The following is a 17,086-nucleotide window of genomic DNA, read 5'->3' as shown; positions in this document are numbered from 1 at the left end:
CTGTCCCAGTCACACTCCTTTCTGCCTCTTGCATAAACCAGGAATACTCCTCCAGGCTCCTTCCAAAGGCCAGACCCTCGACCTTAAATACTTTCCCATTTGTCCTTCCATTTCCTTCAAGTCTTTGATTCAAGCAGGTTAATCCTGACCACAATATATAACTGTGTACTTATCCTCCCCTACACACCCCTACGACTCCTCATTCTTTTGACTCCATTTTAATTCATAGCAAGTTTTTACCTTCTACTATGACATATAATTTATTTACTCATTTGGTTATCATTTATCTCCCCCATAAATGTAAGATTCATGAAGGCAGGATGTTTCATTTTGGTTTTGTTCACTGCTGTTGATGCCCAGTCAATATTTATTATGAGAATGAATAAAAGAAAATTAATTTAATTCACCTGGTAATACATTTATATTAGACTAATAATAATACAATAGACTAATAATATTAAGAACCCTAGCCAACTATAATTATAGTACAATTTTACAGGAAGTTGGAAAAAGTTTCAGGAAAACCTCAGAAATATATAGAAGGTTGGCCAACAATAAAAGAAAAATATAGTAGTTCAAGAAACATATTAGATTCTATAAGTAGATAGATAAAGGTAATTCCTACATTTTATTATTTTCAACACAATGATAACTTTCATGTTTTAAAATATTTGGTTGTCTTCCACATTTAATTTTGATCAAATTATCATGTTCACACACCATTAGGTATGCTAGATCTCTGGTGAAAGGAGGCAGCCAATTCTGCAAATTCAATTCAGGAAATATTTAGAGAGTATAGGTTCTGTGTTAAAAAAACAAAACAAAACAAAAAAACAAAAAACATGTGCCCTGGCCAGTGTGGCTCCTTGGTGAGTGTCCTCCCAGGCATCGAAAGGTCACTGGTTCAATTCCCCGTCAGGGCACATGCCCAGGTTGCTGGTTCATCCACAGTAGGGGAGTGTTCGAGAGACAGCCAATTGATGTTTCTCTCTCACATTGATGTGTGTATCTCTCTCTTTCCCTCTTCCTTCCTCTCTCTTTCTAAATATCAATAAAAAACGTATTTGTTAAAAAATGCTGCTCACTGAAAGATGCAACAAACAGGAAGCTATAATGTCCGCCTATAAAAGGTTAGTGGTCTAGTTGGGAAAAAGCAAGCACACAGCTATCTACAATACGGAGCATTGGTAGGGTCAATGGCAAAGCCAAAGTAAAACAAAGTCTTACAACATGGGCTGTAATTTCTGTAGCTAGATAGAAAGATATATATGGAGAGAAAGATAGATAGATAACTTACTTTTTAAAAATCACATGCTCTTCCCCTCCGCCTGAATCCCGACTGAACTACTTTAGGGTGGCATTCAAGTATTAAGATTCTCAAGTGAAAATTTAAGGAAACAAGTCATCTGACTAAAGAAGGAAAAGGCTCTATTTGAGTAACTTCACAAAGACAGAGCAAGGCATTAATGGTTGTCAGCAGAAGATCAGCAGAGACAGAAAGTCAAGAAAGGGCAAAATATTTGGGAAATTCTCTGTGGGTGGAATCTATAAAGGGATGCAGATGGGAGGAGCAGATGGTGACAGATCGTGCGTGGCATGCTAAAGAATTTGGGTTTATTTTCCAAGAGTTTCATCCATTATTACAAGTGGGTTTGGGTTATTCATTTTAGTATGGTAAGACAGTCTGGAGGATGAATTCAGGTAATATAAATACTTTTTTTTAAAAAAAAAAGTAAAATAAACTCAACTTAGTCTATTCTTACCAATAATTCAAATGTATTTGAAGTGATGATGGCCCACTTTTAAACCACCTAAAACTGTATGTAAAATTAAGCCATTGAAATATTCAAATCTCACTTTACAAAAATAGGCTGAAATACATTTTTTCCCAAAAGTAACTGTTTCTTTGTAAATGCCTCTAAATCAGTGGTTCTCAACCTTCCTAATGCCGCGACCCTTTAATACAGTTCCTCATGTTGTGGTGACCCCCAATTTCATTGTTACAAATTGAACATAATTAAAGCATAGTGATTAATCACAAAAACAATATGTAATTATATACGTGTTTTCCAATGGTCTTAGGCGACCCCTGTGAAAGTCGTTCAACCCCCAAAGGGGTCTCGACCCACAGGTTGAGAACCGCTACTCTAAATTATGTAGTCAAATTTTGTGAAAGTCGATAATCTCATTTCAAGTGAGAAATGACATAAGTGGCACATTTTGTTACTGTGTTTTAAAATCAAAGGCTGGGAAACTTTACAAACATAAATGGCACAAAGGCAGACTATAAATATCAGCACAACAGCATCATGTGAAAATTCCAGGTTCTGTAAATAATGGATCATTTTTAAATTCAAAATGCAAGTAAATATTCAGCAACCACTTAAATATTTTTAATTCATCCAGTAGTTTGAACAAGGGCAGAGAGAAAAATAATATAAACCTAACCACACACTAAAATGTCAAACAAGATTATTACTATTTTGAGCTATAAACTCTTGGTTGTTTAGTGTCTGCATCAGTTAACACTATTACTATTAGCCTGATAGTTTGAAAATTTCTTCATGATAATATGCAAGTTTATAATTCAGAAATTTAAGATAATTCAATTTTTCCACTTATAACAATTTAATTTTTCTTTTCTGTAGTATATCCACATCTCTTATTTTATCCTCACTACAACCCCATAAGGGATGAGTAAAAAATATCATAAATGAACAAAAACCTGAAGCTCAAATAAATTGTTTGCCCAAGGTTACATTCCAAGCAAGTTGTAGAGTTAGTGTTCAAACTTGAGTTTTCTTCCTGAACCCAGTGCTTTTTCTCCCCATAAATTGCATAGATGGATATGTTTTTATCTGATAAAGATGATATGTTTACCCATTTTACAATGTGTATCTTAGAAGAAACAGAAATCAGTATAATTTTTGGTGCAGCATGGAAATTTTATTTTATTTTTGGGAGAAATTTTTATTAAAGCACTCAAAGTCATAGGGGAAAAATCACAACAAAAAAATCAATAAAATAACTTGGAAAAATTTTAGAAGTAAGAATGATTATAGCCCTAACCGGTTTGGCTCAGTGGATAGAGCGTTGGCCTGCAGACTGAAGGGTCCCAGGTTCGATTCCAGTCAAGGGCATGTACCTTGGTTGCAGGCACATCCCCAGTAGGGGGTGTGCAGGAGGCAGCTGATCGATGTTTCTCTCTCATCAATGTTTCTGGCTCTCTATTCCTCTCCCTTCCTCTCTGTAAAATATCAATAAAATATATTTTTTTAAAAAAAGAATGATTATGGAAAAAGACACAAAACTGAAACTTCTGAAGTTGCCTTTTTCCTGTTATGACCACATTTTAACTTATTTTCTGTTCCTTACATTCTTAATTAAAACTACATATATAATCTACATATAATCTCAACTACATATAATCTCAACAGTGCAATTTGTAAAAGTCTTTACTCTGCTTAAGAAGCACAAAGAGATAAATTATAAATCTTCAAAATGTTATACATGATGTAATATATCATTTATTTCATATTTCCTAAAATTCCCCACAAGTCACTAGTATAACTTTTTAAAAGTTATTTTTCACTATTTGCCAAAATATTTTCAATCAAAATTATTTGTTTAAAAACTATTAAAGATAAAATAAACCATTTCCCAAAGTAATTTTAATTTGTATTTCTATCCAAAACTGTGTAAAAAAAAGACCCATGCAATTTCTACATTTCCCCAATTCAATCATACCATTACTCCCCTAATTTCTCTAACCCTCAAGATCTCCCACGAATGTTACATCACCTGAAGGCAGTTCCTCTCATCTACAGCATTTAATTTTCCCACTCCATGCATCTCAACTAGACCAGTCTTCACAGAATGGGTACGTATTTGCCTATGTATGTGTTTATTATTTCCCACAGTTTTCAGCACCCAGTAGGCAAATGTTTATTGACTGAATAAAACTCTTGAGATCATACGTAGCAAATAAAAAAAGAGACTTAATAAAAAGCATATTGCTTTTAAAGCCCAGTTTGGTTCACTGTTGTGTTCTCAGACTGAGAACAGTGCTTAGCACATAGTAGGTACTCAAGAAGAAACTTTCAGTTTATTTTTTTTAAACTATTTTTAAAAACTATTTTATTGATTTCAGAGAGGAAAGGAGAGGGAGAGAGAGATAGAAACATCAATGATGAGAGAGAATCATTGATCGGCTGCCTCCTACAGGCCCCCTACTGAGGATCGAGCCCATAACCCATGCAAGGGCCCTTGACTGGAATCGCACCCGGGACCCTTCAGTCCATAGCCAGACATTCTATCCACTGAGCCAAACCAGCCGGGGCTCAGTTTCTCTAAATGTGAACAACTGAAGGAAGTCCTTCTCTTTCTCATGAAGGAGCACAATGAGACTAGCTTCTTCCTTTCTTCCCATACTTATAAACTGTTTATATTACTACATTTACAGTGGCTCAGTACTAAGGATCCTACTAATTAAAACAACCAAACCATAACAACCAGGACAACATGCACCTTTGTCTAGTGATCAAATGTCCATGACAGGTTTGGGGAACGTTCCTTCCAACCTGTTTTAGTGACATGCTTTCTGAACTGATCAGAATTTCTGCTCTAATCTCAGGCTTATTAGCAGGCCACCTGCGTACAAGGACAGTTTGGCTGGTAGAGTCCTAAGTTCCTCAAGAAAATCTTCAACACAAGAGAGATGACACAGCAAGCCGTGGCCTTTACCCTTGCCACTCCTTAAGCAATTCTGATTTTACTAAACACTTTCAGAAATGACTTCAGGCCTGATCCTGCAGTTTTTAGTATGTGTTAGAGATGGTGACTCAGGTGGGATCAGAACCTACCTAAGGGTCCTCCTATTCTTGCCTTAAAAAAAAAAAAAAAAAAAAGCATGTCTTTCAAGTCTTCAATCTCAAACCTCCCTCCCCCCTCCCCCCAACCACCTCACATTTCTCATCGTAAAATGTTGAGGGAGAAACCAGGGAAAATCCAGAATATAAGTAATAGCCCTGGTACAATTTCAGCATCTATTTAAGACCTGGTCCATCTCCAGACCTTACTTTACTTTTCGTTCATCTCCAATTTAAACTGCTCTAGTTATATTAGCTTGTTCACCGTGTATAAGAAATAGACACTAATTCATTTAAAGAAAGATCCTTTAGTCTACAAAGCCTAGGATTTAAAAGGGCTAACCATTTTTATAGTCCTGTGAATTCCCAATTAATTAAGTTTTACGGCATAGCTATTAAAATCAACACAATACACTTTAATGCTCAATAATTTAGAGTAGGTATAAAAGTCTTAATATGTTCCTTTAGAATTACCTTTCTCCTTGCTTTCCTGATACACAGTAAATACAACTAGAAATGATATAATTTGAAAACAATAGGATTAGATTTAAAAATGTACATATTGCCCATTATATACAGACATCTCAGTCAAGTAATATGCAAAGTAGACCTTCCTGTTATAAACAGACACTATAAGGTTAGGTGTCTGGTGAACAGGTGACTAAATCATTGTGGGGGTGGCAGAGGCCAGGGCACAAAACGATGAATCTGAGGTTCTAAGCAGCCCATCCATGCTAATTAAAGGAAATACCTGGGGAATTGGTCAGCATTTACTTAATTAATAATCAACGTGATAAGCACGCTTCAGGTAAGACAAAGGTGGATTTTAATCTGAAACTTGCCATGGATCTCCGATTACCAGGCGCTGTATCACGTGAGGTGTTCCAGAACTGTTTTCCCCAAGCCGACCATGAGTGACCATGTTGATTAGATTCCTAACTAACCAGAAAAAGCCTATTTTATTCCAGCTTCTGTCCTGCCTTCAAAGCTTCGCAGTCCTGTTCACATACAAAGGGCCAGAACTGGTAAACTGACCCAGCCTCCCGCTCCTCTCGGTGACCACAAGGCAGCCTCTTCATTCCAAAGACGTAACCTAAGCTGGCACAGATGGCCTAGCTCACCGCTACTGCAGGGGAGCTGGGTTTGTTTTCAGGGTGGGGGCTGCAAAACGCCAGGTGTATTTATAGAAGGAAGCAAGCCTCTATGATGGAGGGATGATGACAGCAGAGGAAGTATCTCCCCTCTGGGAGAGAAGCCTGTGGGAAGAACCGGATTCCACGGCCTGGGTTCTACTCCTGACTCGCCAGCTGCCAGCTATGTAAACGTATTAAGACCCTTCTGGTCTGTGATCTGATGGATTTAAACAATACCCCTGGCCTGGGATGCATGTCAGTATGATGAACAAAAATCTATGTCAAGCCCCGGACGTGGTACGCAGTCGATAAACGGAAACCTGCTCTCCCATCCTCCGGTTCACCCAGAACTGAGCTCAAAAATCACAAAGAGAGACTGCAGCGTGAGCCCTCAAAGGCCCAAGCTGGTTGGCAGGGAGAGAAACGACTTGGGTGGAGGCTCGCGTATTTACTGAAGGATTTCGTTTAAAATGGAGTTCGGATATCGATAAGAGGGAAAGACATATGGAAAAAGCATCCAGTAGGAGCAAAACAGGCCCCCCCCCCCCCCCAAAAAAAGACATCCCTTTATGTAAACACAAAACAAACTTCGGAAGCTGCGGATATCCTGTGAACCTCCTCGGTGGCCTCAATGAAAACCACCGGAGCACGTAGAGCTGACCTAGATGCACAGGGGCCACGGGCCACCTTGTCAGTTGCAGATCACGCTCTTTTGCAAAAACGGTCCTCAAACCCGAGCCCACTCCCCCGCCTCCTAACCCGCCCCAGATGGGCTTTGGAAACCCGGGGGGGTGGGGGGAGTATCAGAAGGGTCAGCGCGAGGGGAGGTCTGAGCAGATAACTGAAAGGCAAGGAGGTGGGAGAGGGGGCGGGGTGGAGCAATGAGGCAGGGACCGGGCCAGCGAGCCACAAAGACCGCGGCTGCACAACAAGGGGAAAGAAGAGACTGCGACAAGCGTCGGCTCCTGGTCGCCCTCGGGGGGCGAAGGCGAGGCCCGGTGCGCGCGGAGCGTGGGAAGACGGGGAGGGGGCGTGGGCTGCAGGAAGAGAGCCGCTGGCCGGGCTGGGAAGCCGAGGAGCACCGGCCCGAGCAGGTGCAAAGCCCCCGGGCCGGCAGGGAAGGGGCTCGGGAGACTCACGGTGTAGAGCAGGTTGAGTGCGCACAGGCAGTTCTTGGAGCACGCGAAGCCTCCGCAAACCATCTTGGAGCCTGCGGTGCCCGGCCACGGCAGGTAAACCTGGCCCGCGCTCGCGAACAGCCTCTTTGTCTTGGCCTCCGGGGCCTGGCCGAGCCGGGAGAGCCGCGCGGACACCGGCGGGAGGACCCGGGGCTGGGGAGCTGTGCGCGGCGCGCCCTGGGAGGCTGCGACCCGCTCGGGAACCTGCGGCCGCAGCAGCTGGAGCCCGAGCCCCGCCCAGCAGCCCCGCCTCGCCCCGCGCGCTGATTGGCCGCCAGCGGGGAACAAAGGTAGGAATATGCAAATCGGTGCGCTCAGCCAGTCGGGACCCGGGAGGGGCGGGGCGGCCCTGGGGCGCAGGGGAGGGAGCCGCGGGCTGGAGCGTGTGACTCGGCCTCGCCGCGGCTTCCTGGGGAGCAGGTGAGGAGGCGGGCGGGGCTGGATGCGGGGAGAAGCGGAGACAGCTGCTCGCGGTGCTAGGCCCCGGCGGGTGACGTGGCACCATTTTTGAATGAGATTTTAAAGTTAAGCACCAAACCTTGTTTGAATTCAGGAAGGAAGGCATAAGTCACTGAGTCAGTCAATGAATGAATGTCAAGCATTTAAAAGAGAGAACGAAGTGGAGGAAAATGAAAGGAAGGGAATGATTGAAAGAATAAGAGGAGAGGATGAAATCTCTGCTCCTTTCAGAAACTGGGAAAGGTACTTGGGAGTCTTGTCAGGTCAGATTTATCCTAGAGATTTGCAAAATATTAATGAACTTGTGAATACGTGCATGCAAAAGAAAATCAAGAGAGATTTTTTTGTTGTTGTTTACCGATCCTGAATTTTAATAAGATTTTTTTCACAAATAACTGAAAAAATTGTAATGACATTCTTTGCCTCAGTCAATTAATTATCACTTTATTGTCTACGGTAGAAATGCATCTAGTATCCTGAGATTCCTGACCTATAAATTGGGATACTAACACTATGTCAAGCTTTTTGCAGTGTCTGGTACAGGGTAAGTGCTCAATAAGTGACATCTATATTAGTAAATCTAATCGTTTTTAATACCTACAGTGTTCCAGGCACTAAGATAATAAACCAAAAAAGATTTGGTTATTTCATAGTACCTGCTACCAAAAAAAGGTTCTTATAAAGACATTTTCAGATACATACATGGAATCTAAGAATTGATGCTGAGTAAACTATATGATAGTAAATGCTAAGTATATGCTAAATAAAATATATCAGCTGATTAAAATAATTTGTCCCCTTGGAATTCTCTGCTCCCCTTTCTACCCATTCCTTACTCTCCAAACCCCACCACATTAAGAAGGCCCCATTGATTCTTTAGCTTTTGTATTCCACATTAACCTTCTGTATACACCAAGAAGGATGCCAAAAACCAATCTGAAAAATTACCCTCTATCTCCAACAATACTTTGATGCTCTGACTTTCATTTTAAAAGGCAGAGGCTTACTAAAGAAGTATTAGCAGGGGGGTCTAGTCTTCCTCTTCCCATTTCTGGGTGTCACCAACATTGCCACCACTTCAACATATTCATCCAACTATGGCAGCTCTCTCTGTTTTCTTCAATATACTTTCAACCATCTCCCCCTGGGTTTAATCTCTTTATTTTTCTCAACGACATGCCACCTATAAGTCAGGGATCCAGCAGGAAGGAGATGGTTCATTCAAATAGCATAATTGAAAAGAGTTTTTAATAAAGGCACTCTTTTCAAAAGTGTGGACGAGGTCAAAGGAAGCCAACAATGAATGGTGAAGCAGCTCATACCTCGCAAAAACAAGTACTCGTGATTTCCCTTAAGTCTGAGTGGCAAATTAAGGGAGCAGTTGCAGAAGCAGTTGTAGTTGATAGGAGTTGTGGCCTTTAAAAGAGAAAACAGAGAAACTACTGCAAATTGGGGAAGGAAACCAATGATTTCTCCTTAGGATTGGGATGTAGAATTTTACAGAAGACTATTTAGTCCATGTTAACAAGGAGCTAAATAAACTACAAAAGCATAGCTTAAAAAAAAAAATCCTATCAGAGGACTGAGGCCCCAGAGATATCTAACTAAAGTAGGGGTGAGGAATGGCCAGCCCTTGGGGAATATAAGGCCCTCAAAATCATTTGGTCTGGCCCTGCAAAGGCACTAGGGGTGAGTTAGTTAAATGTTTGACCAAAGCCCAGCTGTTATGGCTCATTGGTTGAGTGTCGACCTATGAGCCAGGAGGTCATGGTGGTCAGGGCACATGTCCTGGTTGCAGGCTCGATCCCCAGTGTGGGGGCATGCAGGAGGCAGCCAATAAATGATTCTCTCTCATCATTGATGTTTCTATCTCTCCCTCTCCTTTCCTCTCTGAAACCAATAAAAAAATATTTTTAAAAAAGAAAGCAACTAATTGATCTTTTAATGCCCAAATGTGGACTAGTTGACAGTTTATAATCCAGTGTTACCAGTCCGATGCTTCAAAAGGACAAAACTCAAAATGTCAGAGTTTGGAGTAAGGAAAGTTTTATTGATCAAGAAGAAGGCCCCAACTGAGAAGATGGGCACCCTAGTGGAACTCCCAATCTATCTTAAATAAGTAAAGATTTCAGGCTTATTTTATGTCAAAGGAAAGGGAAATGGGAGGGAAGAGAGGTGATTGACCATCGCAGACATGTGGGGACCAGCGAGGGTCCAAGGAAGATTGTGCTAGTTGATGTGAGTCTGGCTAGGAGGTTCTTGCAAATCTTTGATAAACAATACATATTTCCCTTTATCTCCTCAAGCCGAAAGCAAAATTCCTCTAATGATAAGCAAGTCTATATGGAAGACTAAAAAGAAGCTATTATTCTGAAGGCCATGGGAACAAAGCAAGCTTGAACAAGATGGTGTCAGAGAGACCAAGCATTTTGTTGCACAAGGAGCCCCAGCCATAACGTGAGTCTACGATTACTTGCCAGCTCTAACCCATGGGTGTTCACTTAGTATGAGGGTTATAACGCCCCAAAGGCTGTGGCCAGACAAGAGTGCTCCCGCCCCAACTATATCAAGGCATACAGGCCTTCTCCAAGTGTATAACTAACTAAAAGCTGGAGTCAGGACGGGAGATGTGAGAAAACTCCCTACAAAGAAATCTGTGTCTTTATCTAGTTTTGTCTTCACCTAAGGTCGTGGCTGCCACAGGCTAAGGGAGTAGCAAAAAGAGAAGAGCCCTTCAAGGCTGGGGTAAAACAGCAGGAGGAAGAGATCTCATAGGTTGTGACTAGAGCCAAGGACGTAACTAGAGACCAAAGAATATCCCACAGCAAGCAAAACGGTAACAACCAGATTGTAAAGCACAGAAATCCTCCAAGGCTCAGAGAGTTACGTGAAGACTAAGCTAAGAGACTGTGTATTTTATTAAGTGAAAGAGGAAGTTTTATGTTTATTAGAAATTTGCCCATAAAATCAATAGAATGGATAATTGAATTTTTTTGAAGTGGGTCTTTCAGCAAACTGTTTTTTAAAAATAGTTTTAAGACAAAGACAAACTAAATCTAATCAGTTTTACATATATTTCTTACATTTAATTTACATAGCACAATTTAGGAGATTGTGACACGAATTCCTCCTCCTTCTCCTTTGTTTTATACGTTTTTTGAGCCAAGACAAACAGAATTTTTGTGCATTAGTCCAGATGCTCTGAGAAGTAGACAGCAAGACTGATCAGATGTGCAAGAGATTTATTGGGAGAAACGTCTGTGAGGGGAAATAGGAAAGGAGCTGTAGGGAGGCTGGGAGAGCTAAAAGAACACAATTCAGGTCTGACCTCTGTGAAGAGAGTGGGAAAGAAGAAAGGAGAGAGGGAGGAAGACAGAGTGAGTGAGGGATGGTAAACGGTCTTGGACTGCAGTGCAGTTTTAAGAAAATATGGCAAGGCCAGCAGGGAGTCTGAGCCAAAGTCTGATATCAGAGTCATCCAACACACCTCCCTGTAATGAGCCTGCTTTAGTAACCCTGCCACGTTCAGTCATTGGCTTTCAAATACAAAAAATAATGCACTTGCCCTCCTCCATATGGTGCCAATGGGACTGAAACATATGCATATCTATAATAATAAAAGCATAATATGCTAATTAGACCAAACGTCCTTCCGGACAACCTTCCGGATGAAGCCGGGGCTACAAGGGAAGCCTGGGTCCCGGGTACCAGAGGGAAGCTGGTGCCAGCAGCTGGGGGAAGAAAGTCCTGTTCTTGCATGAATTTCATGCATCGGGCCTCTAATAAATATATATATATATATATAGACATTGTCATAGAATTAAATAAATTAAATGCCAATTTAAAAAGTGTTTGTTAGTACTTTTAACTAAAATTGATCCAGTTAAATTATTTCTAATGATAAATAGATATTTTTATTACAGATTTTTCTTGTCCATTATTCCTCATGATTTGTAATCTTTTGGATTCAGTGAATCATAAGAAGGGAGTTTCTTGGCCAAGAATAAAACAAAGAAGCTGTTAATAGCCACCTCTCTCCTTCCATGTCTATTTTCTCTGTTATTCTTTTTGATGTTTTGCCAAACTTTAGCAATTAAATGCAGCACATTCTTCCCTCCTACAATAATAGTCAGTTTCCCTTTTGCTATGCAGGATGTTTCACTATTCATGCCAAAGGCCTTCAAATCATAATTCAATTTCAGAAAATGCTTTTCTTTCCATCACAAATGAAACTGGAAGGTGTTTTTTTTCTTGCTTTTACCAAGGTTTTTTGCCCTCCTCCATATGATGCCAATGGGACTAAAACATATGCATATATATGGACTTTGTTGTATAATATGAGACTAAAATCTCAATTCTGAATTTGTGTCTATTTTTAGTGGCCTAGTCAGCTCTTACAGCATTATATACAACTAGAGGCCCATTGCATGAAATTCGTGCAAGAGTAGGCCTTCCTTCTCCTGGCTGCCGGCACTGGCTTCCCTCTGGCACCCAGGACCCGGGCTTCCCTCGCAACCCTGGCTTTGTCTGGAAGGACATCTGGTCTAATTAGCATATTATACTTTTATTATTATAGACTAGAGGCCTGGTGCATGAAATTCATGTGGGGCGGGGGGGTCCCCTCAGCCCAGCCTGCACCCTCTCCAATCCTGGACCCCTCAGGAGATCCCTGGGATCGGGCCTAAACCGGCAGTCGGACATCCCTCTCACAATCCTGGACCACTGGCTTCTAACCGTTCACCTGCCTGCCTGCCTGATCACCCCTAACTGCCCCCCCCCCTGCTAGCATGATCACCCCTAACTCCTCTGCCTGCTGGCCCTGATCACCCCCAACTGCCCCCCCACCCCGCCTGCTGGCCGGGTTGCCCCCAATTGCCCCCCCCCCAGCCCTGCTGGCCTGGTCACCCACGTAGCCTGCTGCTCGATCGTTTGGTCACCTCTCACTAACCCCCCTGCCGGCCTGGTTGCCCCACACAGCCTGTTCCGTCATCTGTTCGGTTGCGATGGTCGTTTAGGCTTTTATATAGATAGATTCCAAGGCCTAATGGGCAAATCCAGCTTGATGGCCAAATAAATCCCACTTGACCACTGATCAGCTAACTTTAATGAGGAGACGATAGCTTTAATGATGTGGTAATCTGCTTACTCTTTGCCTCTCCCCCCCCCCCACATCCTCTCTTCTGATTTTTCCTTATTTTTTATGTACAAATGAGATTACAATTTAGAGAGAATTGACGATAGTTTTAATGTTACATTATATCTAAAAACATTTTCTGGAAATCTACCCTATTTTGATTCTGAGTCCTGAATCTCTTCTTTTTGAGTATTGTAGACCAATATGAGTTGTAGTTATTTAATCCAATAACTTCAGTCAGTACATTATTTTTTGTATCTGAAAGCTAATAATACTGTCTTAATTAATCCAAATAAATCAGAATAAACAGGAAGAGGAGCAATTAGGGTGGCCAACTAAGTTTATTTAAATAAGCCTTCATTATGTTTGAGGAAATGGAAGAAAACTTGACGTTTATCAAGATGACTAAGTGTTCTTAAATTTTATAAAATGTGCCCTTCTGTCTCTTACTATATAAACAGCTTGAGTTCTAAAAGTGAGATTGATGTAGCCTAATGCAGCTCCTAGTGCCCTGGAAATCACCCAAGCTGGAAACCACCCAGGCATCCATCAATACGGAAACAAATAACTAAATCACGGTGCATTTCACATAATGGAAACCTACCCAAGACCAAAAATGACCAAAATACAGCTCCCTCCATAAGAATGTGTCTCACAAACATAGAACCATGTAAAAGAAACCAGAAATACAAGAATGTATTTTTGCACGATTCCATTTATATAAAACTCAAAAACATAAATTTTAATGACAGCATTTTGGATGAATGCTAAAGAGTAAAACTATAAACGAAAGTGAGGGATTGATGGCCATAAAGGTCAGGTAGTCATGCATTTGGGGATGTGTGTGGAAAGGCTGAGAGGGGGACTCTTGGGTGTTGAATGTTCCTGGATGATTACTTGGGTGGAGGGAGATACTTACACCCTAATCTGTGATTTTATATTATTAAACAATGTTATTATAGAAAAAATAATAAAACCATCTACGAATTTTTCAATTTATTTTTGCACATATTTTGCTTTAGAACAGTAACTGTGAAGAAACATGGCTAATAAGGTGACCTTTGTCATTTCATTTTAGAGGACTTTGTATCTTGGCTGGTACTGCCATAAAGTGCCAATTATGTCTTCATGATTTTTTTTTTTTTTTGCGAAGTCTACCAGGTACAATTTAGGGCAAAAAGACAGTTTTAGAAAGAAAAGTGTGTCAGAGCTAAAGCATATCCTGTTTACACAAGTTCAAATATACTAGAACATACTGTTTAGCATGTTCCTGAAATAAGGAGCATGGTAAATATTCTGACTTTATACATTCGTCAGAAAATATTCTTATTTTTCTGTCTCATTTTATTGAGGGTCTTCCACTCACTCTGCTGAATTCTAGGTTGGAACTGATCTTTCCCTAGAAGTTTGAAGGACTTTATTAAATTTTTATCTTGCAGTGCTGTTAAAAAGTCCAAAGCCATTCTGATTCCAGATATTTTCTTTATGAAAATTTGTGCTTTGTTCATTTTGTAAGCTTGTATAATCTTCCATTAGATCTGAGAAGTGGCCTTTTTTCTGGCCCTGCTGAAGAGAGGATTGGACTTCCCATGGTGAGATGGACAGATAAGGGACCTTGGAGGAGAATCCCCTTAATTTCACATCATCGATAAAGCTTTCCACAAAACCCCATCTTCCTGTGGGGGCCAAAGTCATATTTACAGGGTAGTTTCGTTTATGCTCTTAAGAAGCTCTGCCTTTAAGCGTACCCTGTCATGGGAGGTACTTGAACTTACCCATGAGATTTGTATTTAAAAGCTTAACTTGTAAACTAAGAGGTCTGATTAAGGGGGGTCTCCGGAGTCTCGCCTGAAGTATTGGGGCGAAGGTTTCCTCTTGTAGTAGGTAGATGCCAAAATTCAAACTGAATTTGAAATTCAAATTCAAATTCAAATTCTACCCCAAATAGCACATTTAAAATTTTTTCCTTCCTGGTACCCAGCAAATTCTAGGCATCCAATGAATGTTTATTAAATGAATAAATAAATGCACAAACATTGAAGCTATCAAAAATTGATGACAAGACTTCTAACCCCAACATGAACTCCTCCCCTGGTTTTTATTATTTGCCAATAAGATCATCATGCTTCTTTGTGTTATTAACTCCATTTTAAAGATCATAAAGTTGAGGTGTAAGGAATTTGCTACTGGCGCAAGGAATTTGTTACTGGTCATACAGCAGAGTGGCTTTCCTTCAATTCCAGGTCCCATTATATACCAGAAAGGTCCCTCAGCAGGTTTGAGTTTCTCAAATTCTGCGCATTCCAAAGAAAGGCCAGTCTTCAGGACTGTTCTTGTCCAGTTCCTGGGAAATGACTTGAGCCAACGGAATATTTTACCGTAAGTGTTTTAGTATGATGAGGCCTTGGGCCATGCTGTTAGTCTAGTAAAGTTGTCGGCAAACTGCGGCTCGGCAAACCGCAGCTCACGAGCCTCATGCGGCTCTTTGGCCCCATGAGTGTGGCTCTTCCACAAAATACCGACTTCTGCGCATGGGCCACGAAGTTTCAATCGCACTGTACCTGCGCACCCGCACGTGGTATTTTGTGGAAGAGCCACACTCAAGGGACCAAAGAGCCGCATGTGGCTTGCAAGCCGTGGTTTGCCGACCACGGGTCTAGTGAATGCTTGTTTTGCTCTGGCACAGGCTGGAGGTGGGACAGTGGGGAAATGGAGTCTGAGTTGTGATCACTTACCCTGGGTCCCATGCCTCCAGGCCTGACCCCCAATACCAACCCTGGATATCAAGGCTAAGGTGAGCTTCCATGGTTTGCAATGCTTTGCACGTATTGTCACACATCATTGCTGGGAGAATTAAGTGTCCCTGTGCAACCCACAGGGAGGAAACACCTGGAAACTTGCTTGATCCCTCGTGGGCTTCTTCCCATGCTCCTTTTCCCTTTGCTTGTTTTAATCCCTATCCTTGCATTGTAATAAACAGTTACGGTGCATTTTAATGATACATGGAGCCTGAGCATGGACGAGGTGACTCCCAGAACAATATCTCACCATGCTACCGGGCCTTGCTAAGTTCTAGAATATGTTGTAAACTTGGGTTTTAACTTGGGAAATAAATGCTTTTTATAATTGACTTCTTTACAATAAAACATTCCTGTGCTGTTTCCAGAGATACCGCGTTTTAGATTTGGAGGTTGCTTAGAAAAAACAACAAACTCACTAAATAGCGCAAATAAGGGAGTTTTAAAATCATCTTATGTTTCTTAGAAATCATAAATCCCCTGCTCTAACCAAGTATCTTAAGGCAAAATGCTATAAATTAGTTTATGCTATTAGAAGTAAGGCTGATTATTGGTTCTTCTTTTTAGTAAGTCATAGGAAATACGATTAATATATGTATTCACAGAAGTGGTTTTGACATGTTGCATGATGCAAACACCACTGATTTGGGAGTCAGCCAATTTTGTCTTAGCCGTGGATTAGGCTTTAGGTACACCTGTTCCTCAGTTTACGCATCTATTACCTGCAATGATAATCCCTCTTTCAATACCTCCTTCAATCAGGGTGAGGAGGAAAAGAGATCAAGCATATGAAAAACATCTGGAAATATTAAAGCAGTGTGTGAATGTAAAACATTATACATCCTCAACTTAGTGGCAACAAGTTATATTTTCAGGGTAGTTCGTTTATGCTCTTAAGAAGCTCTGCCTTTAAGCGTACCCTGTCATGGGAGGTACTTGAACTTACCCATGAGATTTGTACTTAAAAGCTTAACTTGTAAACTAAGAGGTCTGATTAAGGGGGGTCTCCGGAGTCTTGCCTGAAGTATTGGGGCGAAGGTTTCCTCTTGTAATAGGTAGATGCCAAACAGGGAACAGAGGGTGTAAGGGAAAGCAGCCTGCGGATAAGGGGAACACGAAGAAGGCACAGACAATAGAATACAAGAGAAATGGGGTCTGAGCCACCGGGTTTGGCTATACAGGAAGCTTTTGCTATTGACTGTAGAATATACCCTTCTTATCATTTCTTCCTTCAAATTCATCAAATATTGCTCCTCACAGCAGTCTCTGTCTTATGCCGCAATACGTAAGGAGTACACATATTGCTTTAGAAGCGACCCCTGCCAACTGCCCATACGTTATACTTTATACAGACTTAATTTAACATTAACTGACATTTATCATTAACAGACAAAAATTATACTAGGAAGGAGTTTAAAGTTGACTGAGCATCCCATCTTATACCCAGTTAATGGAGTTCAAAGAGGTAAAAAGAAAAAAAGAAAAAGTAAACAGACTGAAGGAAAGAGAAAATATA

General features: G+C 41.1%; 1 protein-coding gene across 1 annotated transcript in view; it reads right to left on the bottom strand.

The window, feature by feature from the left end:
* Positions 1-7,396, bottom strand: part of TSPAN13 (tetraspanin 13) — a 28,462-nt gene extending 21,066 nt beyond the window's left edge. Inside the window, exon 1 of the mRNA XM_006085046.3 lies at positions 7,141-7,396. Coding sequence (XP_006085108.1) covers positions 7,141-7,203 — 63 coding nt within the window. The 5' untranslated portion in view covers positions 7,204-7,396. The remainder of the gene's footprint in view (positions 1-7,140) is intronic.
* Positions 7,397-17,086: the final 9,690 nt, after the last annotated feature.

This window comes from Myotis lucifugus, unplaced genomic scaffold (assembly GCF_000147115.1).
Source record: "Myotis lucifugus unplaced genomic scaffold, Myoluc2.0 scaffold_15, whole genome shotgun sequence".
NCBI classification, from domain to species: Eukaryota; Metazoa; Chordata; class Mammalia; order Chiroptera; family Vespertilionidae; genus Myotis; species Myotis lucifugus.
This window is presented reverse-complemented; position numbering and strand designations above follow the sequence as displayed.